General features: G+C 40.3%; 1 protein-coding gene across 1 annotated transcript in view; it reads right to left on the bottom strand.

Annotated features, from left to right (window-relative positions):
* The window catches only part of JAM3 (junctional adhesion molecule 3), a 196,760-nt gene that overhangs the window by 94,150 nt on the left and 74,752 nt on the right, over positions 1-27,858 (bottom strand). Inside the window, exon 4 of the mRNA XM_049856347.1 lies at positions 15,874-16,047. Coding sequence (XP_049712304.1) covers positions 15,874-16,047 — 174 coding nt within the window. The remainder of the gene's footprint in view (positions 1-15,873; positions 16,048-27,858) is intronic.

Genomic DNA, 27,858 nt, shown 5'->3' with positions numbered 1-27,858 from the left:
ATTAGACAGGCCCATAAAACAAAAGGAGACTAAAAGGGCAAGAACTAGAAGGCAGGAGGAGACAGGAAAGCTAGTAATAGGCAACCCAAGGTCAAGAAGGGAGAGTGTTAACATGTTGTAGGGTTGTTAACCAATGTCATAAAACAATATGTGTACTGACTGTTTGATGAAAAGCTAGTTTGTTGTGTAAACCTTCATCTAAAGTTCAATAAAAGAAAAAAATTACCAGATTACAAAAAGAATCAAGTAAAATTTTAGATATGAACAATATAATTGGTAAAATAAAAAACTCTATGCATTGGTTAAACAACAGGTTATATAATCTCCTCTCGATAGATTAAGAGAATAGGGCTCTGTTCCTCTGTAAAACAAATCTGAGTAGGTAACTAAGAATACAGTAGGGAGAGGCAAGATTCTGAACTTATGCCAGAAAGGTTAAAAGGCGTGGAGGCTAGCATGACTAGTTATATCTAATCAGAGTCCCAGGAGGAGACAACTGAGAGAATAGAAATAAGGCATTATTTGAACAGATAATGCCTGAGAATTCTCAGGAAAGATACAAATCCACAGATACACAAAGCACAACATATAAAAAGTAGAATAATTAAAAAGAAATCCACCATAGACACATTGTTGTAAAATTTCAGAATGCCAAAGACGAAGAAAAGATCTTAAAAGTAGTTAGAGAAAAGATGACAACCTAGAAAAGACTGACAATATTGCTGACTGCAGACTTCACATCAGTAATAATGGGAACCAGAAAACATATATACTACATAAGCAAATCTCTAAGACAAAATAATTGTCAACCTAAAATTCTGTATCTAGTAAGTCTTTCAAGAACAAGATTAAAACAAACTTTCAGATATAAACAATAACCCAGTTACATCAAGAGACCAATACCAAAGGAATTTATCACCTTAAATTATTTCATTATCTTCCTAACTGACCTTCCCTCTCCAATCTTCTTGAATATAATATCAGATTAATACTCCTAAAACCATTTTGGTCATATCACCGCCCTGCTTAAAACTGCTGAATGAACTTCTAGAACCTACATAACAAAGTCAAAATTTCTTAGGCTGGCATTAAAGTGCTTTACAATCTAGTTATGCCCCAATGTTCTCTGCAATGGATAATCTGGCTCCTTTATTTACTAGCTGTGACCCTGAGCCAGGTAATTAACCTGCCTGAATCTCAGATTCATTATCCACAAAGTGATGTCTATAAACACTGACTGCTGAGATCAATTAAGACAGCCCGGGTAAAGCAATGAGGACACTAATTTTCAGTAAGTTTTCAATAAATGGTGGCTGGTCTTTGGCCCCAAAAACCAACATATGCATCGTCAACTCCACGCCTTTGCTCATATTATTTCATTCACTTTCCTGGCTCTCTACGTCACCCTCAAAAATATGCACCATGTAAATCAAAGTTATCCCTAAAAGCCCAGCTCCTTGTTGAAAGTCTCCCCTATCAGTGCTCTCACTTCTAAACATAGAAAACATTTATCTAAATGCTAGTTTGCTAGTTAACTATCTAAACTGTATGTTCCTTCCGGTCTGGTGAAGCACACATCTTATATTTTCCTTTTTTGCACATGGAAAGCTTTACTGCGTGAAAGTAGGGATTACCAAATAAATATGGATTCACTGATTAAAAGTTTCACCGCGGTGACAGAGGAACTTTAGAGGAAAGCATGCCCCCATCACCCAAAAAAAAAAAAAAATGCAGCTGTTTTAAGAATTTGCTGCATTCTCTGTAATCCTCCAGACAGCTGCACGTCATTCTAAATATACAAAATATTTTCCTTAAAGAAAGACATCCAGCAAGGAAGTCCACATTGGGGAAGAAAAGTGGTAAGGGCACGTCACTTCAGGAAACATCTTTCAGAGCCTACTTTCAAAGGAAGTCAGTTTGACCTTGTATTTTTATCACTCAAGACAAAGAACACAGAGACCCACCAGTGCTGCTGGCTGGCAGAGGCGGGTGCTTAATATATGCTGGCTGACTCTGAAGAGGCAGACAAAGGCCATCACTCAGATCATTTTGTTTGTTCAAAAAACGGGGTCTCTCATCAACGTTCTTTCAGTTTGCCAGTTATCCATTTGCTGAGAATGTCACAGCCAATGTCCAGTGAAAGCTAACCTCTCCAGTGATTCACAAAGTATGCAAGATCCAACAACTGAACTTCAAGTCAGCCCCTCCACCCAAGGTGGCTGGCATTCACTGAGGAGCTAGAGAAAGAAATCCACATGCTATCACATTAAACTAAACAAATACAGTTTTCCTACTTTAAAAGAAATCTTACCTGGTGCCAAATTTAAAATTCCACTATTGTATATATTGGAAGCCAAAGTAAAACACATTTTTTTCATTATATAAAAACCATCCTCATTAAAGAAAACTTGGAAAACAGACAAAAGTTAAAAGAATCAGCCAGGAAAACAGAGAAAATTGTAAAAGAATCAGCCATAAGACCTACCACTCAGAAATGGCACCTATCAACATTTTGGTTCATTTTCTTCCAGGCATTTTTTCCCCCTGAACAGAAGATATTTTACAAAATTGTAATCACATGGTATACACTACTAGCAATAATAACTTCACACATGCTGCTTATGTCATCTAAATTATGCTGTAGGTATTTTCCCACGTTCTTCTTCCTAACCTTGAAACTGCATAGAGTAGATGGTATACAGAAGATATTGAAAGTGAACCAAGTCTCTTCCACAGCAACTACTGAAGTAAAAATTGACACCTAGGGCCACGGGAACTAAGATAAGATACATGAACGATGCCTAGACACATAAAAAGTGTTTAAGAAATGTTGACTGACTTTCAAGGGATAAAGAGAGGCAACCTCAATATTTACTATGGTCATCTCTGAGAAAGACACAAAAGAAATTAGTCAGTTTCCTTCCCAATGAATTTTCAATATCACTCAGAAGAAAAATGCATTTAACATCCAACAAAGAAAGACGAACATAATTCAACATACACGCGAACAGTGGCATGTGAACTGTAGCTCGACAAAGACCAGGGATTCTTTATTCATTATGTACCCTAGTATCAAGAACAGTGTCTGGCATATAATAGATACCCAATAAATGTGTGGAACCAGAGATATCATTGCTGATGTCAGATGGATCCTGGCTAAAAGCAGAGAATACCAGAGAGACGTTTACTTGTGTTTTATTGACTACAGAAAGGCATTCAACTGTGTAGATCATAACAAATTATGGATAACATTGTGAAGAATGGGAATTCTAGAACACTTAGTTGTGCTCATGAGGAACCTATACCTAGATCAAGAGGCAGTTGTTCAGACAGAACAAGCGGATACTGCGCTGTTTAAAGTCAGGAAAGGTGTGCGTAAGGCTTGTATCCTTTCACCATACCTATTCAATCTATATGCTGAGCAAATAATCCGAGAAGCTGGACTATATGAAGAAAAATGGGGCATTAAGATTGGAGGAAGACTCAATAACAACCTGCGTTATGCAGCAAGCAACCTTGTATGCTGAAAGTGAAGAGAACTGAAAGCACTTACTGATGAAGATCAAAGACTACAGACTTCAGTATGGATTACACCTCAACATAAAGAAAACAAAAATCCTCACAACTGGACAATAAGCAATATCATGATAAATGGGGAAAAGACTCAAGTTGTCAAGAATTCATTTTACTTGGATTCACAATCAACATCCATGGAAGCAGCAGTTAAGAAATCACAAGACGCATTGCATTGGGCAAATCTACTGCAAAAGACCTCTTTAAAGTGTTTAAAAGCAAAAGATGTCACCTTGAAGATTAAGATGAGCCTGACCCATGCCACAGTGTTTCCAATCGCCTTGTATGCATGTGAAAGGTGGACCATGAATAAGGAAAACCAAAGAACTGATGCCTTTAAATTGTCGTGTTTGCCAAGAATATTGAATAGACCATGGACTGCCATCTGTCTTGGAAGAAATACAACCAGAATGATCCTTAGAAGCAAGGACAGCAAGACTACGTCTCACATATTTTGGACATGTTACCAGGAGGGATCAGTCCCTGGAGAAGGACATCATCCTTGGTAAAGTAGAGGGTCAGTGAAAAAGAGGAAGACCCTCAACGAGATGGATTGGCACAGTGGATGCAACAATAGGCTTAAGCATAACAACTGTGAGGATAGCACAGGACTGGGCAGTGTTTCGTTCTGTTGTACATAGGGTCGCTGTGAGTTAGAACCAACAAGATGGCACCTAACAACAACAATAAATGTGTGTGGTATTGAATGGAACTACAGGCTAAGAAACCAAAAACCCATTGCCGTCGAGTTGATTCCGACTCATAGCGACCCTATAGGACAGAGTAGAACTGCCCCACAGAGTTTCCAAGGAGTGCCTGGCAGATTCGAACTGCCGATCCTTTGGTTAGCAGCCACAGCACTTAGAGATAGGAAGAATTCCTAGGGGCTAAGGTTAAGTTCAGCAAAGGAGACATCATGGATAGGGCAGAACTTGGTTTTGGCAATAATTTACAGGAAGAAGGCTGAGCCATGGAAGCCTTGGAATAGTCTGTAAATGAAAGAAGACAAAGAAGGGAAACACACAAACACAATACTGCTGCATTCACCCAACATTAGAAACAAGGGCTAATTCTCAGGAAGCTTTCTGTGTGTCAGTTACCCATGGCAAGTGGCAAAGAGGTAGTAAGTTAAGTTTGGAAAGTGCCATATAGAGTACCAAAGTGGACAACGTCCTTGTTAATTAAACTAGGAGTAAAAGAATGTGCTTACCAGAGCTTTCTTTTAACATCTCTATATATTCTAGGGAAGCTACTTGCATATACAGTTAGAATTCAGAGGGTAGAGACAGAAGATTTGAAATCTGCATTCAGTTCTAACAACATCACATTTACACGGCCTGATTATAAACATAATCTTCCAGCAGACTCCATACATCCCTGTTTCAGGCATCCACACATTTTCCTTTCTTTTGCTCCACTTGTGCTCTAAAAAAATTCAAAGAATCTATGGAGAAAGGATGTGCTAATAAAACATCTCTAACAGCTGCTAGTTGGATATATTAAATCCATAGCTTCTTCTGTTACATTATATGGCCATCTCGGAAAGCACGCTTGATGAAAGTCTGCTTTCTTTCAAAAGAATTAATTTAAACCCACCCTATCTGACCACCTATGAGCAAGTTACACGGAGCTAAGGGAGTTCGTCGAATGCCTATGTCAATAAAACACAGGTAAACCTCTTTCTGGTGTTCTCTGCTTTCCACCAAGATACATCTGACATCAGCAATGGCATTCATCATTCCATGTCCTCTTCTGAAGCCGGCTTGAATTTCTGGCAGTTCCCTGTCGATGTTCTGGTGCAACCCTTTTTGAATTATCTTCAGCAAAACTTTATTTGTGAATGATATTAACGATATTATTCGACAATTTCTGCATTCTGCCAGATCATCTTTCTTTCTTTGGCACAAATATGAATCTCTTACAGTTGGTTCAACAGGTAGCTGTCTTCCAAATTTCTTGGCATAGATGAATGAGTGATTCCAGTGTTGCATCTGTCTGCTGAAAAACCTCAGTTGGTATGTCATGAATTTTTGAAGCCTTACTTTTCACCAATGACTTCAGTGCAGCTTGGGCTTCTTCCTTCAGTACCATTGGCTCTTGATCATATGTTATCTCCTGAAATGGTGGAATATCCATCAGTTTTGTTTTTTTTTTTTTTGGTTCAGTGACTCTGTTTATTTCTTCCATCTTCTGCTGATGCTTCTGGGGTCATTTAATATCTTGCTCAAAGAATCCTTCCATTTTGCAACTCGAGACTTGAATTTTTTTCTTCAGTTCTTTCAGCTTGACAAATGCTGAGTGTATTCTTCCCTTTTGGTTTTCTATCTCCAAGTCTTTGCACATTTCATTATAATACTTTACTTTGTCTTCTCGAGCTGCCCTTTCAAATCTTCTGTTCGGCTCTTTTACTTCATCATTTCTTCCATTCACTTTAGCTACTCAATGTTCAAGAGTAAGTTTCAGGGTCTCTTTGGACATCCATTTTGGTCTTTTCTTTCTTTCCAGTCTTTTTAACACCCTTTTATTTACTTTATGTCTGATATCCTAAATATCATCCCATAACTCATCTGGTCTTCAGTCATTAGCTTTCAATGTGCCAAATCTATTCTTGAGATGCTCTCTAAATTCAAGTGGGCTCACTGGACTTGTTTTAATCTTGTTCAGCTTCAATCTGAACTTGTATATGAAAAATTGATGATCTGTTCCACACTTGGTCCCTGGCCTTGTTCTGACTGATGATATTGAGCTTTACCATCATCTCTTTCTGCAGATGTAGTCAATTTGTTTCCTGTGTATTCTATCCAACAAGGTCTACGTGTATAGTGGTCATTTATGTTGCTGAAAAAAGGTATTTGCAATAAATAAGTCACTGATCATGCAAAATTCTATCATGCGATCTCCAGCACCCTTACTATCATCAAGGCCACATTTTCCAACTACTGGTCCTTCATTTTTGTTTCCAGCTTTTGCATTTCAAGCACCAGTAATTATCAACAAATCCTGTTGGCATTTTTTGTCAATTTCAGACTTCAGAAGTTGGTAAAAATCTTCAATTTCTTCATCTTTGGACTTAGTGTAAAAATTTAGTTGGTTGGTGTATAAATTTGAATAATACTCATATTAACTGGTCTTCCTCGGAGACATATGGATATTACCCAATCGCTAACTGCATTGTACTTCGGGGTAGATCTTGAAATATTCTCTTGACAATGAACGTGATGCCAATCCTCTTCAACTTGATATTCCTGGCATAGTAGACCATATGATTGTCTGACTGTGTGGACCATCACAAAATATGGATAACATTGCAAAGAATGTGAATTCCAGAACACTTAATTGTGTTCATGAGGAACCTGTACATAGACTAAGAGGCAGTTGTTCGAACAGAACAAGGGGATACTTTTTTGTTCAAAATCAGGAAAGGTGCATGTCAGGGATGTACCATTTCACCACACTTATTCAATCTGTATGCTGAGCAAAAAATCTGAGAAGCTGGACTATATGAAGAAAAACAGGGCATCAGAATTGGAGGACAACTCATTAACAACCTTCGATATGCAAATGACATAACATTGTTTGCTGAAAGTGAAGATGACTTAAAGCACTTACAGGTGAAAATCAATGGCTACAGCCTTCAGTATGGGTTACACTTCAACACAAAGAAAACAAAACTCCTCACAGCTGGACCAATAAGCAACATCACGATAAATGCTGAAAATATTGAAGTTGTCAAAGATTTCATTTGACTTGGATCCACAGTCAACAGCCATGGGAGCAGCAGTCACAAAATCAAACAACGAATTGCACTGGGAAAATCTAATGCAAAAGACCTCTTTAAAGTGTTAAAACGCAAAGATGTCACTTTGAGGACTAAGAAGTGCCTGACCCAAGCCATATTTTCAATCACATTATATGCATGTGAAAGTTGGACAATGAATAAGGAAGACCAAAGAAGAATTTGACTTATGGTGTTGGTGAAGAATACTGACTATACCATGGACTGCCAGAAGAAGGACTGCCAGATTCTGTCTTGGAAGAAGTACAGCCAGAATTGTTTTTAGAAGCAAGGATGGCAAGACTTCATCTCACATACTTTGGATGTGTTATCAAGATAAGACCCAGTCCCTGGAGAAGGACATCATGCTTGGTAAAGTAGAGGGCCAGAAAAAAGAGGAAGACCCTCGAAGAGATGGATTGACACAGTGGCTTCAACAATGTGCTCAAAGACGGCAGCAACTGTGAGGATGGTGTAGGACTGGGCAGTGTCTCCTCCTGTTGTACATAGGGTTGCTATGAGGTGGAACCTCATGACAACAGCAAGGGAGGTTGGGGGCTGTGCATGTGTATATCTCTGAGTACAATAATTTTGTCTGGACTTACACTGCAATTACTTATAATTAAAGGTCTATAACAGCCATCCATTCAGTATTCCTAGCTTAAATCATTCAGGAACAAACGTCTATCAGGTAACTTGGGAATGAACTAATGATCTGAAGCACTGCACGCTCTCGAACAGATATTCTTTGTTTTTCTTAAAACACACACACACACATTCGGACAATGATTTTTTTTATCTGTCAGATAATTTAAATGAACTAAAACAACATAAATGAAAAGGCCATTCTAAGAAAAAAAAAAACTTTCAGGGGTTGAAACAAATGCAAATGGAGAATTAGATTTTTTTTTTTCAAAAATTTCCCAGAGACTTTGATTTTCAGATTTTATTAAGCTTCATCAACAAAATGTCTCATTCTGGTGATATATACTCTTAGCACTTTAATTCTAATGAATTTAATTCTAAATGAATAACTGTTGTCTAGCACATCAAAAAAATTGTAAGCCCAACTGTAATTACTATGTATTATTCAAAAAACCACGGAGTATAACATTTGAAAAGTTAAGTTACACCTTTCATCAATTCAATAAAGGAATATTTTATATACAAAACCACATAGTTTTGAATTTTGATGTTGTTGTTCTCAGGTGCCATTGAGTTGGTTCTGACTCATAACTACCCTATGTACAACAGAATGAAACACTGCCTGGTCCTGCACCATTCTCACAATCATCGTCGTTATGCTTGAGCCCATGGTTGCAGCCACTGTGTCAACCCATTTCATTGAGGGTCTTCCTCTTTTTTGCTAACCCTCTAATTTACCAAGCACGATGTCCTTCTCCAGGGACTAGTCCCTCCTGACAACATGTCCAAAGTATGTGAGAGGAAGTCTCACCACCCTTGCCTCTAAGGAACACACTGGCTGTACTTCTTCCAAGACAGATTTGTTCATTCTTTTGGCATTCCATGGTATATCTAATATTCTTCACCAACACCATAATTCAAAGGTGTCAATTCGTCTCTTGTCTTCCTTATTAATTGTCCAGCTTTCACATGCATATGAGATGACTGAAAACACCATGGCCTGAGTTAGGCATACCTTAGTCCTTAAAGTGACATCTTCCCATTTTAACACTTAACAAGGCCTTTTGCAGCAGAATTTCCCTATGCAATACATCACTTGATTTCTTGACTGCTGCTTCCATAGGTATTGATTGTAGACCCAAGTAAAATGAAATCCTTGACAACTTCAATATTTTCCCTGTTTATCATGATGTGGCTTAATGGTCCAGTTGTGAGGATTTTTTTTTTTTTATGTTGAGGTGTAATCCATACTGATGGCTATAATCTTTGGTCTTCATCTGTAAGTGCTTCAAGACCTCTTCACTTTCAACAAGCAAGGCTGTGTCATCTGCATAACGCAGGTTGTTAATGAGTCTTCCTCCAATCCCAATGCCGCATTCTTCTTCATATAGTCCAGCTTCTCATATTTTTTGCTCAGCATACAGACTGAATAGGTATGGTGAAAAGATACAACCCTGACACACATCTTTCCTGACTTCAAACCACAAAGTATTCTCTTGCTCTGTTTGAACAACTGGCTCTTAGTCTATGTACAGGTTCCTCATGAACACAGTTAAGTGTTCTGGAATTTCCATTCTTCCCCAATGTTATCCATATTTTGTTATGATCCACACTGCCAAATGCCTTTGCATGCTCAATGAAACAAGGTATACATTTTTCTGGTGTTCTCTGCTTTCAACCAGGAACCATCTGACACCAGCAATGTTGTCCCTCTTTCCACATCCTCTTCTGAATCTGGCTTGAATTTCTGGCAGTTCCCTGTCTATGTACTGCTGCAACTGCTTTTGAATGATCCTTAGCAAAACTGTACTTGCATGTGACATTAATAATATTGCTCAATAATGTCCACATTCTGTTGAATCACCATTCTTTCGGACAGGCGTAAATATGGATCTCTTTCAGTAGGTTGGCCAGGTAGTTGTCTTCCAAATTTCTTGGCATAAGCAAGTGAGCACTTCAGCACTGCATCTGTTTGTTGAAACACCTAAACTAGTATTCTGTCAATTCCTGGAGACTTGTTTTTCACCAGTGTGTTCGCTGCAGCTTGGACTTCTTCCTTCAGTACCATCAGTTCTTGATCATATGCTACCTCCTGAAATGACTGACTGTTGACCAATTCTTTTTGGTACAGTCACTCTGTATATCCCTTCCATCTTCTTTTGATGCTTCCTGGGTCATTCAGTATTTTGCCCACAGAATCCTTCATTATTGTAACTCGAGACTTGAATTTTTTCTTCAGTTCTTTTAGCTTGACAAATGCTGACAGTATTCTTCATTTTTGGTTTTCTAACTCCAGGTCTCTGCACATTTCATTACAAGACTTTATGTCTGCACATTTCATTGTAAGACTTTATGTTGTCTTCTGGAGCTGCCCTTTGAATTCTTCTGTTCAGCTCTTTTACTTCATCATTTCTTCTGTTCACTGTTCACTTTAGCTACGTGACGTTCAAGAGCAAGTTTCAGAGTCTCTTCTGACATCTATTTTGGTCTTTTCTTTCTTTTCTGCCTTTTTAATGATCTCTTGCTTTCTTCATGTATGACATCTTTGACGTCATTCCACAACTCATCTGGTCTTCAGTCATTAGTGTTCAATGTATCAAATCTGCTCTTGAGATAGTCTCTAAATTCAGGCATTCTACTTTGGCACTCATGGACTTGTTTTGATGTTCTTCAGCTTCAACTTGAACTTTCATATGAGCAATTGATAGTCTTTTCTGCAGTCAACTGCTGGCCTTGTTCTGACTGATGATATTGAGCTTTTCCACTGTCTTTTTACACAAGTGCAGTCGATTTGGTTCCTGTATATTCCACCTGGCAAGGTCCAAGAGGATACTCATCGTTTATGTTGTTGAAAAGGGGTATTTACAACAAAGAAGTTGTTGGTCTTGCAAAATTCTAATCATGCAATCTCCAGCATCGTTTCTATCACCAAGGCCATATTTTCCAACTACTGATCCTTCTTCATTTCCAACTTTCCCATTCCAATCACCAGTAATTATCAATGCATCCTGATTTTATGTTTCATCAGTTTCAGGATGCAGAAGTTGGTAAAAAGTTTCAATTTCTTCACCTTTGGCCTTAGTGGCTGGTGCATAAATTTGAATAATAGTGGTATTAACTGGTCTTCCTTGTAAGCCTATGGATATTATCCTATCACTGACAGCATTGTACTTCCAGAATAGATCTTGAAATGTCATTTTTGATGATGAATGCAACATCAGATCTTCTTCAATTTGTCACTGCCAGCATAATAGACCATATGATTATCCAATTCAAAATGGGTAATACACCAGTCCATTTCAGCTCACTAATGCCTAGGATATCGATGTTTATGTATTCCATTTCATTTTTGATGATTTCCAGTTTTCATAGATTAATAATTTGTACATCCCGCGTTTCGATTACTAATGGATGTCTGCAGCTGTTTCTTCTCATTTTGTGTCTTGGCACATCTGCAAATGAAGGTCCCAAAAGCTTGACTCCATCCACATCATTAAGGTCGACTCTACGTTGAGGAGGCAGCTCTTTCCCAGTCATATTTTGAGTGCCTTGCAACCTGAGGGGCTCATCTTTCGGCACTATGTCAAACAATGTTCCACTGCTATTCATAAGGTTTTCACTGACTAATTTTTTTCAGAAGTAGACTACCTGGTCCTTCTTCCTAGTCTGTCTCAGTCTGGAAGCTCAGCTGAAACATGCCCACCACTGGTGACCCTGCTGGTATTTGAATACTGGTGGCATAGCTTCCAGCATCAGAGCAACACACAAGCCCCCAGAGTATGATAAACTGACAGATGCGTCGGGGAAGTTTTGATAATTAGGCAATCACAGCAATTACCATAACATTGACAAACCTACAACCTTAGTATTAACAAATAATAATCTACGAATGGACATATAGGTAGAGAGGAATGCTAAAGGGGAGTGGTACAGTACAAAGGAGCACACCCACCTGCAGATAATAGGCTGGCTGCCTGATATTACCACATACACATTTGTAGATGCTGCACGTATATTATATAGACAACAGAACACACAAGGAGCATAGTCATGGAAACTTCCTAGACATAACTAAATACATAACGGGGTGAAGTTGCTAGGCTTGAGGGCTGAGGACCGTAGACTAGGGGGACATCTATGTCAATTGGCGAAACAGTGCAAAAAGACAATGTTCTACTTTAGGCAGTAGCGTCTGGAGTCTTAAAAGCTCACGAGTGGTCATCTAAGATACAAATGTTGGTCTCATCCAGTCAGAATAAAGGAGAGTGGAGAAAACCAAAGACTCAAGGGGCAATACTAATGGACCACGTGAACTACAGCCTACATGACCCCAAGACCAGAACTAGATGATGCCTGGCTACCGCTACTGACTAACCAGGATCACAATACAGGGTCCTGGGCAGAGTAGGAGAAATATGTAGAACAAAAATCAAATTGGTTAAAAAAAAAAAAAAAAGACTTACTGGTCTGATAGAGACTACAGGACCCCCTGAGACTGTGGCCCCAAGACACCCTTCTAACGTGGAACTGAAGCCATTCCCAGAGACCACCTTTCAGCCAAACAACAAATAACCTGTTGCCGTCAAGTCGATTCCAACTCACAGCAACCCTATGGGACAGAGTAGAACTGCCCCATGGTGTTTCCAAGGAGCGCCTGGTGGATTCGAACTGCCAACGTTTTAGTCTTAACCACTATGCCACCAGGGTTAACACTCCAGAGGAATGAGTTCCTTAGAACAGCTAATTATATGAGACCAAAAGGGCAAAATCTGCCCGAAAGCAAAGAAGTGAAAGCAGGAAAGAGTAGGAAAACCAGATGAAAGGTAACAGAGAACCTAGTGAGGAAATGGGGAGAGAGGTGACACGTTTAGGGGACTGTGGTCAGTGTCTTGGAACATTCTTTATACAAACTGTTGAATGGGAAACTCTTTCCTCTGTAAACCTACTTATTTTTTATTTAAAAAATAAATAAATAACCGGCTAAAAAAATAATGAATATCACCTGTAAGTACTATGGTTCTTTAAAAAAAATCACCCATATGAAGCCAAACAGTAGACAATTACTTTAAAAACAAAGACGAGAATGTAAGCGGGTAGGGAAACTAGATTAACGGAAACGAAACAACCAGAATGGAAATAATGAGAATATTCACACACTGGGAAGAATGTAACCAATGTCACTGAACAACTTGTGCAGAAATTGTTAAATGGGAACCTAAACTGTTGTGTAAACCTTCTCCAAAAACACAAATTTTTTTTTTTTTTAATTAAGAAGCAAAGGCTATCACCCTGGATAAGTTACTAAATCTTTCTGTACTCCTGTTTCTTCATTCATCAAATGGGCAAAATAATAGTAACAACTTCTCAGATTTCTCATCAAGATTAAATCAATTAATACACATTAAATTTTTACAAAGAGCCTAGCAAATGGTAACTACTCAAGAAATGTTTGCTATTACATTAGCAATCAACATTTAAAAAAAAAGAGAAAATTGAACAGTGATGGCAACTGAAAAGAGTCATTATAAAAAAATTAAAAAGGCACCAGCTGCTAGGGCCTGTAAAGAATTAAGTTTTTAAGCTATTACAGTATGCTTAGGATATCAACCAATAATAGAGAAAGAGTATTCTGTTTAAAAAGATAGCTTCAAAGTGGATCAATATATCCCGCCACCTCAATTCTTTGCCATTAGTCCTATTTTGCAGAATTTGATTCTTCCTCCTACACTCTGCAGGTAAATCCCAGCCCTTATTATCAAGAAATTCACAACACTAGCCCCTCTGGCAAAGCAAAATCAGGGGTTAAGGGTATGTGAAGTCCTTCGTATTTTCTAGATTTATTAACAAACCACAAAGTTGAAACTCATTCCTGAACCAAACTGCCAAATGTTTCTGCAATAAAAACTGCAAACTTTCATGTGAACAGACCTTTTCAACAATAGACAGTTGTTCCAGCCTGTGAATAAGACCCAGTGTCAGTGCGACCAACACAGCCAGGAGCTGGCCATTCCTGACACCCTTGTCCCCTGGCTAGCCTTTGATCACTCATCTCTCTCACACGTATTTGCTTTTGGGAATCAATTGCAGGCTAAGGATGTGGACTCCATCTACATCTTGACAACGTCCTTCCTTCCCAGAGCCCCACTTCCCCAGCTCCTTCCCAGACCTCGCTTTTCACCACCAGCATCCTGAGCATCATGCTTAGCAACATCAAACACAGGCGTGCTTTGTTTTCCTAAATCTGCCAATCCCTAATCCCAAGAAAGCACTTCACATTTGTTATTTGTATATTCTGGCAAACATCATGGGATAACCACAGCACTAAGCTAAACAACAAAGTGATCAAAGAGCCATGGCACTGAAAAGGGCCTGGTCTGCTTACCTGTGCATGACTATCAGGGGAAAGAGAGGACTGGTGTGGTGTTTCTCCATTAGCATGAATCTGAGTCTTATCTATCACTTACGGGGAGTGCAGCCTGGGAAAGAGACTTCAGTTTTAATTTTCTGATTTGACAATGGGTGAATAAACGGCCCATCCTGCAATACTGTCACAGGACTAAACCAGATACTTCCTAGTACATGCTGTATATAGTACATGCCGTCTAAGTGGAAGCTATTTCAGTCCTTCTGTCCGACTGTCCTGGGATACTTGGATCTAATAAGGATCACAAACAGAGGAAAAGACAAAATGAACAAAACTATCATGTTTTAGTGTGTCCTGAGCAAATGGCCCACAGGCTATTTCAGGGTAGAGGTCCACATCGTCTGTCCTTCCACCACAGGGGACAAAGCAGGTACAGGATTGAGGACGTACCATTTTATTTCCAGGAAAGGAAAGATGGGTTTGCTCAATCCTGTTCTTTTGTTTACAGCAAGCGCACAAATGCGCACACTAGGTCCCTAGAGGGTTGTGAGCAAGAAGCCCGACAGGCCTTGGAGTTCGGCTTCCTGGTCCTTCGGAGCGCACGCCTTGGTCCGCTGCTCCGGGCACTGTACACGCTCCCCTGGATCTCTCAGGAAAGTTTTCCAGAGCTCCAGACTCAGCTGCCACCCGTCTCTCCAGAAGGCCCTGCCCAGCTGCCCCGGACGGCGCTCACCGGCCCGAATGCCGCCCTCTCCTCGAGCCGTGCTCCCCGGACTCGGGCCCCCTCCCCGGCTCATGCACCCTGAATCCCTCTCCCGGGCCGTGGACCCCCTGGCCTGTGGTCCCCCTCCTAGCGCCATGCTCTCCTGGACTCGGCCCCTCACTCCGGCCTGTGGCCCGGGACCCGACCGCCTTTCCTCGGCCGGTACTCCTCAGTCTCTGTCCCTTCCCCTGGCCTGTGACCCCTGGACTCGGCCCCTCATCCCGGCCTGTGGCCCCGGACTCAGCCTCCTCCCCCCGGCCTGTGCCCCTCAGACCGTGCCCGTCCCCCGCCCCGGCCCTGACCCCCCTCCGACTCAGCCCCTACCCCCGGCCCGGGTCCCCCTGGCTGGGCACCCCTCATCGGCCAGTACCCCCAGGACTCAGCCCCCTCCCCCTGGCCCGGGTCCCCCTGGCTGGGCCCCCCCGATCGGCCAGTGCCCCCAGGACTCAGCCCCTCCCCCTGGCCCATGTCTCCCTGGCTGGGCGCCCCCCTCCGATCAGCCAGTGCCCCCAGGACTCAACCCCCTCCCCCCGGCCCGTGTCCCCCTGGCTGGGCCCCCCCCCCGATCGGCCAGTGCCCCCAGGACTCAGCCCTCCCGGCCCCAGGCCGCCCCTCGCGCCCAGGGGGGAACGCGCGCACCGCGCTCCGTCCCGGGACCGTTATTCCCATCCAGACCGTCTCCCGCCGCTTCGGAACCACTCTGAGCCATCCCCCGCGACCCTGCTCTCCCAAAGGCAAAAGCACGCAACTCACCCCTTAACAGCAACAGCAGAAGGAAGTCGGGCAGCCGGGCGCAGAGGCAGAGTCTCGGCCGCCGCCACAGCGCCATGTCTAGGCGAGCGGAAAGCCCAGCTGCTGCGGCCGCGGGCTCAACTGACGCCCTCAACACGCATGCGCCGGACCCACCGGGACCCTGCCGACCCGCCCCTAGTTACCATAGCGACCATCCGGCCGACTGTGCAGTCGCTATGGTGACAGAAGAAGCTGCAGTCTGGTTGCTATGGATGCAAGGATGCTCTGGCCCGGCTCGCAGAATCTTTTTCAGTAAACGTAGTGGAAGGGGGACACAGGCTCGGTATTGAAGAGTAGGAGTGGGGTATTTGTCCATAGCTTTAGAATGAACGATCGGAGAAGGAACAGTCAATTAAACTTTGGAAAATGAAGTATTTCTTATTTACAAACAAGGATACAGCCCAGTTACCTGGGAAGCATTATTGCCTGAACCTGTTTTGGGACCTTGATTACAATGGAAGGAAAAAGCCCTAAAATCTGCTAAAGACATACATTACGGAGTACATAAAATGATGTCTTGTTAAACATATTTGTTTCTGTGGTAGATCAAAAGTGTGCTGATAAGAATCAGTCCAATTTTTTTACTGTGGTGTCAGAATGTTGGGAAATGGTAAGAGGGAAGAAAAATGGAGAGACTCGTATGAGGACAAGTGGACAAGATGAAAAGAGAGGTAAAAATGGACTGGAAATTGGAACAATGGATACAGGACGTTTTGAAGTGGCATTTAATACCATAGTGAATTCTTGAAATAGCTTGTATTATCTCTAATGCAGAAAATGCATCCCTAATGCTCTGAGAAACTGCAGAATCCTAAGTTTAGATATTATTAAAATATATCAGACTAATTTTTTTAATGTTTTAATAAGAAATTAAATTTTTCATAGTCACCCTAAAGTTTTTTTTTTAGTATTTTTAGCTTGTAGAAAACTAGAACAGCATTGTGTAGATAGATAGATGGTAAATTTATGTATATTTACTGGTACATGTAGTATAAATGTATACCATATATATTATATCTATATATAAATACCAAGAAACATGAAATAGATGTGCTTCAACTGTCGTCATTATGACCTCCTTTAAAAAAAACTTAATAGCTGCTCAAATCTTTGCAAGTGTGAATTAACTTTCAAAAAATATCATAAAGAATAAAAACTAAAAAAATAACTCAAACGTCTATTATGATTTTATTTGTCTTTTCTTTCCTAAGCCTTCTTTCTATTCCAGCTCCCCGTGTTCCAAAGTGACAAGTAATTCCCTATGTAAATGATATTTTATGGTGATGGCCCCTCTCCCTTTATCAAACACAGAATAGAGAAATTAAAAGGAGAGGAAATCCTTTTTAGGTCAACTCACTTTTTTTTCATTTTTTCCTACTCTCTCTTCTCTTTTTCCTTTTAGCTCCTGGTCATACGAGCAAATTCTGCCCAAGTGAAATAACTATTTTGGTCACCTGGGAAACATGAGATGGTGTCTGATTGTGGACAGAGTAGTTTACAGAAGCCAGTGTCTCTTTTCTCCCAACTGAATTTCCTGTGTTTGCATTGTGAAATGATTCTGTCTGTTAAGTGGTCATCTCTGCTAGGGACTTTTTTGAAACTCAGAACACAATCACAAAGAAAAGAGCCATGAATATTCTAAGGGACAGAGGTCCACAGGAAAGCAGATGGTGGGTGCCTCATTGTAAAACATGATTTTCCTGCACAGACAGCGATCACATGTCATGACCAATGGCTGAGATATGTTCCTGGAATGGAAGCCTAACTGGGGGGTGCACAGGGTGGGGGACACATTTGTCTGTGAAGTGGTCTGCTCCTCCTTGCGATTTCATCACTCCCTGGAGAGCCTTGACCCTGTTCAGAAGGGAATCAGAGCTTAATGAGGATAGAAGCAAAGCTCTGGGAACATCCAATTCATGGGGTGTGGAGGCTATTCTTCTAGTCCAGCTTTATCCTTCCAGGTTTACTATTTCTAATGTGTGGCTAAGATTTTTTTTAAAAAAAAGAATTAAATATTCTTGCATTAAGCTGAAACAGAAATATTTGCGATAATTTTCAATACAAACACAAAATGAAATCAAGTGGCAAAAAGTGGGGTTTTCCTGTGAGACTCATCAGAATAGACTTAGGTGACTGTCTCTTCTAGGAGTATGGGAAGCAGCTGGGTTGCTGGAGGGGAAACATGGACTCTGGAATTTGACGGACAAGGATTCAAATTCTTGATTTTGAAAACTTGGAAAAGTTACTTAACCTCCCTAAGCCTCAGATTCTTTGTCTATAAAACAGGGATAATAATATCTGCCTCAAAGGATCTTCAACGGGCAGGTGGATCAGAGAGAATAAGAAATAAGGGGGGAGGCGGAGCCAAGATGGCGGACTAGGCAGACGCTACCTCGGATCCCTCTTACAACAAAGACACGGAAAAACAAGTGAATCGATCACATACATAACAATCTACGAACCCTGAACAACAAACACAGATTTAGAGACGGAGAACGAACTAATACGGGGAAGCAGTGATTGTTTCCAGAGCCTGGAGCCAGCATACCAGTCAGGTACGGCACAAGCACAGAGACCTGCTCCACCCCCCTGAACTAACCCCGGGAGGGGGACTAGCCGGTTCCACGGGCGGCGTGGGACGCAGCCGTTAGGAGAAGTCCCCGGGAGGCAGTGACTGATCTTGGAGCAGAAAGAGCAGCATCCGAGCCGGGGAACCGTCCCACAGGGATTTGGACTGCACGCAGCGGATTTTCTGGAAAAACTAGTTTCCCAGTGATGGCTCGGAGACAACAATCCATATCAAACCACTTAAAGAAGCAGACTGTGACAGCTTCTCCAACTCCCCAAACAAAAGAATCAAAATCTTTCCCAAATGAAGATACAATTTTGGAATTATCAGATACAGAATATAAAAAACTAATTTACAGAATGCTTAATGATATCACAAATGAAATTAGGATATCTGCAGAAAAAGCCAAGGAACACACTGATAAAACTGTTGAAGAACTCAAAAAGATTATTCAAGAACATACTGGAAAAATTAATAAGTTGCAAGAATCCATAGAGAGACAACATGTAGAAATCCAAAAGATTAACAATAAAATAACAGAATTAGACAACACACTAGGAAGTCAGAGGAGCAGACTCGAGCAATTAGAATGCAGACTGGGACATCTGGAGGACCAGGGAATCAACACCAACATAGCTGAAAAAAAATCAGATAAAAGAATTAAAAAAAATGAAGAAACCCTAAGAATTATGTGGGACTCTATCAAGAAGGATAACCTGCGGGTGATTGGAGTCCCAGAACAGGGAGGGGGGACAGAAAACACAGAGAAAATAGTTGAAGAACTTCTGACAGAAAACTTCCCTGACATCATGAAAGACGAAAGGATATCTATCCAAGATGCTCATCGAACCCCATTTAAGATTGATCCAAAAAGAAAAACACCAAGACATATTATCATCAAACTCACCAAAACCAAAGATAAACAGAAAATTTTAAAAGCAGCCAGGGAGAAAAGAAAGGTTTCCTTCAAGGGAGAATCAATAAGAATATGTTCTGACTACTCAGCAGAAACCATGCAGGCAAGAAGGGAATGGGACGACATATACAGAACACTGAAGGAGAAGAACTGCCAACCAAGGATCATATATCCAGCAAAACTCTCTCTGAAATATGAAGGCGAAATTAAGATATTTACAGACAAACACAAGTTTAGAGAATTTGCAAAAACCAAACCAAAGCTACAAGAAATACTAAAGGATATTGTTTGGTCAGAGAACCAATAATATCAGATATCAGCACAACACAAGGTCACAAAACAGAACGTCCTGATATCAACTCAAATAGGGAAATCACAAAAACAAACAAATTAAGATTAATTAAAAAAAAAATACACATAACAGGGAATCATGGAAGTCAATAGGTAAAAGATCACAATAATCAAAAAGAGGGACTAAATACAGGAGGCATTGAACTGCCATATGGAGAGTGATACAAGGCGATATAGAACAATACAAGTTAGGTTTTTACTTAGAAAAATAGGGGTATATAATGAGGTAACCACAAAAAGGTATAACAACTCTATAACTCAAGACAAAAACCAAGAAAAACGTAACGACTCAACTAACATAAAGTCAAACACTATGAAAGTGAGGATCTCACAATTTACTAAGAAAAACGCCTCAGCACAAAAAAGTATGTGGAAAAATGAAATTGTCAACAACACACATAAAAAGGCATCAAAATGACAGCACTAAAAACTTATTTATCTATAATTACCCTGAATGTAAATGGACTAAATGCACCAATAAAGAGACAGAGAGTCACAGACTGGATAAAGAAACACGATCCATCTATATGCTGCTTACAAGAGACACACCTTAGACTTAGAGACACAAACAAACTAAAACTCAAAGGATGGAAAAAAGTATATCAAGCAAACAATAAGCAAAAAAGAAGAGGAGTAGCAATATTAATTTCTGACAAAATAGATTTTAGACTTAAATCCACCACAAAGGATAAAGAAGGACACTATATAATGATAAAAGGGACAATTGATCAGGAAGACATAACCATATTAAATATTTATGCACCCAATGACAGGGCTGCAAGATATATAAATCAAATTTTAACAGAACTGAAAAGCGAGATAGATACCTCCACAATTATAGTAGGAGACTTCAACACACCCCTTTCGGAGAAGGACAGGACATCCAGTAAGAAGCTCAACAGAGACACGGAAGATCTAATTACAACAATCAACCAACTTGACCTCATTGACTTATACAGAACTCTCCACCCAACTGCTGCAAAATATACTTTTTTTTCTAGCGCACATGGAACATTCTCTAGAATAGACCACATATTAGGTCATAAAACAAACCTTTGCAGAGTCCAAAACATCGAAATATTACAAAGCATCTTCTCAGACCACAAGGCAATAAAACTAGAGATCAATAACAGAAGAACGAGGGAAAAGAAATCAAATACTTGGAAAATGAACAATACCCTCCTGAAAAAAGACTGGGTTATAGAAGACATCAAGGAGGGAATAAGGAAATTCATAGAAAGCAACGAGAATGAAAATACTTCCTATCAAAACCTCTGGGACACAGCAAAAGCAGTGCTCAGAGGTCAATTTATATCAATAAATGCACACATACAAAAAGAAGAAAGAGCCAAAATCAGAGAACTGTCCCTACAACTTGAACAAATAGAAAGTGAGCAACAAAAGAATCCATCAGGCACCAGAAGAAAACAAATAATAAAAATTAGAGCTGAACTAAATGAATTAGAGAACAGAAAAACAATTGAAAGAATTAACAAAGCCAAAAGCTGGTTCTTTGAAAAAATTAACAAAATTGATAAACCATTGGCTAGACTGACTAAAGAAATACAGGAAAGGAAACAAATAACCCGAATAAGAAATGAGAAGGACCACATCACAACAGAACCAAATGAAATTAAAAGAATCATTTCAGATTATTATGAAAAATTGTACTCTAACAAATTTGAAAACCTAGAAGAAATGGATGAATTCCTTGAAAAACACTACCTACCTAAACTAACACATTCAGAAGCAGAACAACTAAATAGACCCATAACAAAAAAAGAGATTGAAACGGTAATCAAAAAACTCCCAACAAAAAAAAGTCCTGGCCCGGACGGCTTCACTGCAGAGTTCTACCAAATTTTCAGAGAAGAGTTAACACCACTACTACTAAAGGTATTCCAAAGCATAGAAAATGACGGAATACTACCCAACTCATTCTATGAAGCCACCATCTCCCTGATACCAAAACCAGGTAAAGACATTACAAAAAAAGAAAATTATAGACCTATATCCCTCATGAACATTGATGCAAAAATCCTCAACAAAATTCTAGCCAATAGAATCCAACAACACATCAAAAAAATAATTCACCCTGATCAAGTGGGATTTATACCAGGTATGCAAGGCTGGTTTAATATCAGAAAAACCATTAATGTAATCCATCACATAAATAAAACAAAAGACAAAAACCACATGATCTTATCAATTGATGCAGAAAAGGCATTTGACAAAGTCCAACACCCATTTATGATAAAAACTCTTACCAAAATAGGAATTGAAGGAAAATTCCTCAACATAATAAAGGGCATCTATGCAAAGCCAACAGCCAATATCACTCTAAATGGAGAGAACCTGAAAGCATTTCCCTTGAGAACGGGAACCAGACAAGGATGCCCTTTATCACCGCTCTTATTCAACATCGTGTTGGAAGTCTTAGCCAGGGCAATCAGGCTAGACAAAGAAATAAAAGGTATCCGGATTGGCAAGGAAGAAGTAAAGTTATCACTATTTGCAGATGACATGATTATATACACAGAAAACCCTAAGGAATCCTCCAGAAAACTACTGAAACTAATAGAAGAGTTTGGCAGAGTCTCAGGTTATAAAATAAACATACAAAAATCACTTGGATTCCTCTACATCAACAAAAAGAACACCGAAGAGGAAATAACCAAATCAATACCATTCACGGTAGCCCCCAAGAAGATAAGATACTTAGGAATAAATCTTACCAAGGATGTAAAAGACCTATACAAAGAAAACTACAAAGCTCTACTACAAGAAATTCAAAAGGACATACTTAAGTGGAAAAACATACCTTGCTCATGGATAGGAAGACTTAACATAGTAAAAATGTCTATTCTACCAAAAGCCATCTATACATTTAACGCACTTCCGATCCAAATTCCAATGTCATATTTTAAGGGGATAGAGAAACAAATCACCAATTTCATATGGAAGGGAAAGAAGCCCCGGATAAGCAAAGCACTACTGAAAAAGAAGAAGAAAGTGGGAGGCCTCACCTTACCTGACTTCAGAACCTATTATACAACCACAGTAGTCAAAACAGCCTGGTATTGGTACAACAACAGACACATAGACCAATGGAACAGAATTGAGAACCCAGACATAGATCCATCCACGTATGAGCAGCTGATATTTGACAAAGGACCAGTGTCAATTAACTGGGGAAAAGACAGCCTTTTTAACAAATGGTGCTGGCATAACTGGATATCCATTTGCAAAAAAATGAAACAGGACCCATACCTCACACCATGCACAAAAACTAACTCCAAGTGGATCAAAGACCTAAACATAAAGACTAAAACGATAAAGATCATGGAAGAAAAAATTGGGACAACCCTAGGAGCCCTAATACAAGGTATAAACAGAATACAAAACATTACCAAAAATGATGAAGAGAAACCCGATAACTGGGAGCTCCTAAAAATCAAACACCTATGCTCATCTAAAGACTTCACCAAAAGAGTAAAAAGACCACCTACAGATTGGGAAAGAATTTTCAGCTATGACATCTCCGACCAGCGCCTGATCTCTAAAATCTACATGATTCTGTCAAAACTCAACCACAAAAAGACAAACAACCCAATCAAGAAGTGGGCAAAGGATATGAACACACATTTCTCTAAAGAAGATATTCAGGCAGCCAACAGATACATGAGAAAATGCTCTCGATCATTAGCCATTAGAGAAATGCAAATTAAAACTACGATGAGATTCCATCTCACACCAGCAAGGCTGGCATTAATCCAAAAAACACAAAATAATAAATGTTGGAGAGGCTGCGGAGAGATTGGAACTCTCATACACTGCTGGTGGGAATGTAAAATGGTACAACCACTTTGGAAATCTATCTGGCGTTATCTTAAACAGTTAGAAATAGAACTACCATACAACCCAGAAATCCCACTCCTCGGAATATACCCTAGAGATACAAGAGCCTTCATACAAACAGATATATGCACACCCATGTTTATTGCAGCTCTGTTTACAATAGCAAAAAGTTGGAAGCAACCAAGGTGTCCATCAACGGATGAATGGGTAAATAAATTGTGGTATATTCACACAATGGAATACTACGCATCGATAAAGAACAGTGACGAATCTCTGAAACATTTCATAACATGGAGGAACCTGGAAGGCATTATGCTGAGCGAAATGAGTCAGAGGCAAAAGGACAAATATTGTATAAGACCACTATTATAAGATCTTGAGAAATAGTAAACCTGAGAAGAACACATACTTTTGTGGTTACGAGGGGGGGAGGGAGGGAGGGTGGGAGAGGGTTTTTTTATTGATTAATCAGTAGATAAGAACTGCTTTAGGTGAAGGGAAAGACAACACTCAATACATGGAAGGTCAGCTCAATTGGACTGGACCAAAAGCAAAGAAGTTTCCGGGATAAAATGAATGCTTCAAAGCTCAGCGGAGCAAGCGCGGGGGTCTGGGGAACATGGTTTGCGGGGACTTCTAAGTCAATTGGCAAAATAATTCTATTATGAAATCATTCTGCATCCCACTTTGAAATGTGGCGTCTGGGGTCTTAAATGCTAACAAGCACCCATCTAAGATGCAGCAATTGGTCTCAACCCACCTGGAGCAAAGGAAAATGAAGAACACCAAGCCCACATGACAACTAAGAGCCCAAGAGACAGAAAGGGCCACATGAACCAGAGACCTACATCATCCTGAGACCAGAAGAACTAGTTGGTGCCCGGCCACAATCGATGACTGCCCTGACAGGGAGCTCAGCAGAGGACCCCTGAGGGAGCAGGAGAGCAGTGGGATGCAGACCCCAAATTCTCATAAGAAGACCAAACTTAATGGTCTGACTGAGACTAGAGGAATCCCGGCGGTCATGCTCTCCAGACCTTCTGTTGACACAGGACAGGAACCATCCCTGAAGACAACTCATCAGACATGAAAGGGACTGGTCAGCGGGTGGGAGAGAGACGCTGATGAAGAGTGAGCTAATTATATCAGGTGTACACTTGAGATTGTGTTGGCAACTCTTGTCTGGAGGGGGGATGGGAGGATAGAGAGAGAGGGAAGCCGGCAAAATTGTCAAGAAAGGAGAGACTGAAAGGGCTGACTCAAGACGGGGAGAGTAAATGGGAGTAGGGAGTGAGATGTATGTAAACTTATATGTGACAGACTGATTGGATTTGTAAACGTTCACTTGAAGCTTAATAAAAGTTATTATAAAAAAAAAAAAAAAAGAAATAAGGGGGGAGTTTAACATCAATTTGTATTTATTCCCTTGGTTTAAAAAAACATGATTATAGCTTCTATTATTTCATTATGCCCTCATACACCGAAACAGTCACCTGAAATGAACATTCACAGCACGAGAGAAGTGAGACCTATTGACCGGGGGAAGTCTCTGACCCCAATATCATTCCATTAAACATTTCCCTTCAGACTTTACCAAAGATCTGGTTAACTTTCTGTTGCTCCATTTCTCTCTCCCTTCCAATCCTACCTTCCTGCAGTATTTCCAACTCCGTTCTCTCACATTCTATTCCAGCTACAATCTCCCACTCTTTCTCTTCAAGGCATTTCCTCTTAAAAAACAAACAAACAAACACAGTGCCCTCTAGTCCATTCCGACTCATAGAGACCCTATAGGACAGAGTAGAACTGCCCCATAGAGTTTCCAAGGAGCACCTGGTGGATTCAAACTGCCTACCCTATGGTTAGTAGCGGTAGCAATAAACCACTACACGACCAGGGTTTCCATTTTCTCTTTGCTTTTCTTTAAACACAGGAGGAACCCTATCTCATTTAAGGAATCAGTAAGCAGACAAACTCACTAGCCCCTCCAACACGGCATGCTGTATCAGGAAAAGAAGTCCTTCCACAGTTTGATTTATTTTCAGGTTTCTCTCCTTTGTAAGTGGCTCGACTGAAAAGGTCACACTAATGCCAAGTTTTGTTAAGTGGCTTGCTAGCGAGAAGCCTTTATTTAGCAAGCCATCTACCTTCCTTTTTTTTTTAATTTTTATTGTGCTTTAAGTGAAAGTTTACAAATCAAGTCAGTCTCTCATACAAAAACTTACATACACCTTGCTATATACTCCTAGTTCCTCTCCCCCTAATGAGACAGCACACTCTTTCCCTCCACTCTCTCCTTTCATGTTCATTCCACCAGCTTCTGGCCCCTCTGCCCTCTCATCTCCACTCCAGACAGAAGATGCCCACAGAGTCTCATGTGTCTACTTCATCCAAGAAGCTCATTCTTCACCAGCATCTTTTTCTATCCCATAATCCAGTCCAATTCCTGTCTGAAGAGTTGGCTTTGGGAATGGTTCCTGTCTTGGGCTAACAGAAGGCCTAGGGACCATGACCTCTGGAGTCCTTCAAGTCTCAGTCAGACCATTCAGTCTGGTCTTTTTACTAGAATTTGAGGTCTGCATCCCACTGCTCTCCTGCTCCCTCAGGGGTTCTTTGTTGTGCTCCCTGTTAGGGCAGTCATTGGTTGTAGCCAGGCACCATCTAGTTCTTCTGGTCTCAGACTGATGTAGTCTCTGGTTTATGTGGCCCTTTCTGTCTCTTGGGCTCATAATTACCTTGAGTCTATGGTGTTCTTCATTCTCCTTTGATCCAGGTGGGTTGAGAGCAATTGATGCATCTTAGATGGCTGCTTGCTAGTGTTTAAGACCCCAGAGACCACTATCCAAAGTGAATACACCATAATTTATTTATCCATTTATCTGTTGATGGGCAGTTGGTTGCTTCCATCTTTTTGCTATTGTAAACAGTGCTGCAATAAACATGGGTTTGCATATATCTGTTCATGTAAAGGCTCTTATTTCTCTAGGATATAGTCCAAGGAGTGGGATTGCTGGATCATATGGCAGTTCTATTTCTAGCTTTTTAAGGAAGCGCCAAATCAATTTCCCAAGTGGTTGTACCACTTTACATTCCCACCAGCTGCGTATAAATGCTCCTGTCTCTCCACCACCTCTCCAACATTTATAATTTTGTGTTTTTTTGGATTAATGCCAGCTTTGTTGAAGTGAGATGAAATCTCATTGTACCTTTGATTTGCATTTCTCTAATGGCTAATGATCGTGAGCATTTCCTCAGGTATCTGTTAGTTACTGGAATGTCTTCTTTAGTGAAGTGCCTGTTCATATCTTTGTCTATTTTTTAATTGGGTTTTTTGTCTTTTTGTAGTTGAGTTTTTGCAGTGTCATATAGATTTTAGAGATCAGATGCTGATTGGAAATGTGATAACTAAAAATTTTTTACCAGTCTGTAGGTAATCTTTTTACTCTTTTGGTGAGGTCTTTGGATGAGCATAGGTGTTTGATTTTTAGGAGCTCTCAGTTATCTAGTTTCTCTTCTGCATTGTTAATAATGTTTTGTGTACTATTTATGCCATGTATTAGGGCTCCTAACGTTCCCTATTTTTTCTTCCATGATTTTTACCGTTTTAGATTTTTAGGTCTTTCATACATTTTGAGTTAGTTTTTGTGCATGGAGTGAGGTATGGGTCTTGTTTCATTTTTTTGCAAATAGATATCCAGTTATGCCAGCACCATTTGTTAAACAGACTGTCTTTTCCCCATTTAACTGACTTTGGGTCTATGTCAAGTATCAGCTGCTCATATGTGGATGGATTTATGTCTGGATTCTCAATTCTGTTCCATCGGTCTATGTGTCTGTTTTTGTACAAGTACCAGGCTGTTTTGACTACCGTGGTGGTATAATAGGCTCTTAAATCAGGCAGACTGAGGCCTCCCACTTTGTTCTTCTTCTTCAGTAATGCTTTACTTATCTGAGGCCTCTTTCCCTTCCATATGAAGTTTGTGATTTGTTTCTCCATCTTATTAAAAAATGTCATTGGAGAGAGGTGGAGCCAAGATGGCGGAATAGACAGACGCTTCTGTCGAGCCCTCTTTACAACAAAGACCCAAAAAAACAAGTGAAACGAGCATATTTGTGACAAGCTGGGAGCCCTGAGCATCAAAGGCAAGCTTAGACAATGAACTGAGGGGCAGGGGAAGAAGAGGCCATTCAGAAGTGGAGAGGAGTTACCTCTGAATCTCAGGGAGCCCTCAGGCACCATTCCCTAAGCAGC

Source organism: Elephas maximus, chromosome 17 (assembly GCF_024166365.1).
Source record: "Elephas maximus indicus isolate mEleMax1 chromosome 17, mEleMax1 primary haplotype, whole genome shotgun sequence".
NCBI lineage: Eukaryota > Metazoa > Chordata > Mammalia > Proboscidea > Elephantidae > Elephas > Elephas maximus.
This window is presented reverse-complemented; position numbering and strand designations above follow the sequence as displayed.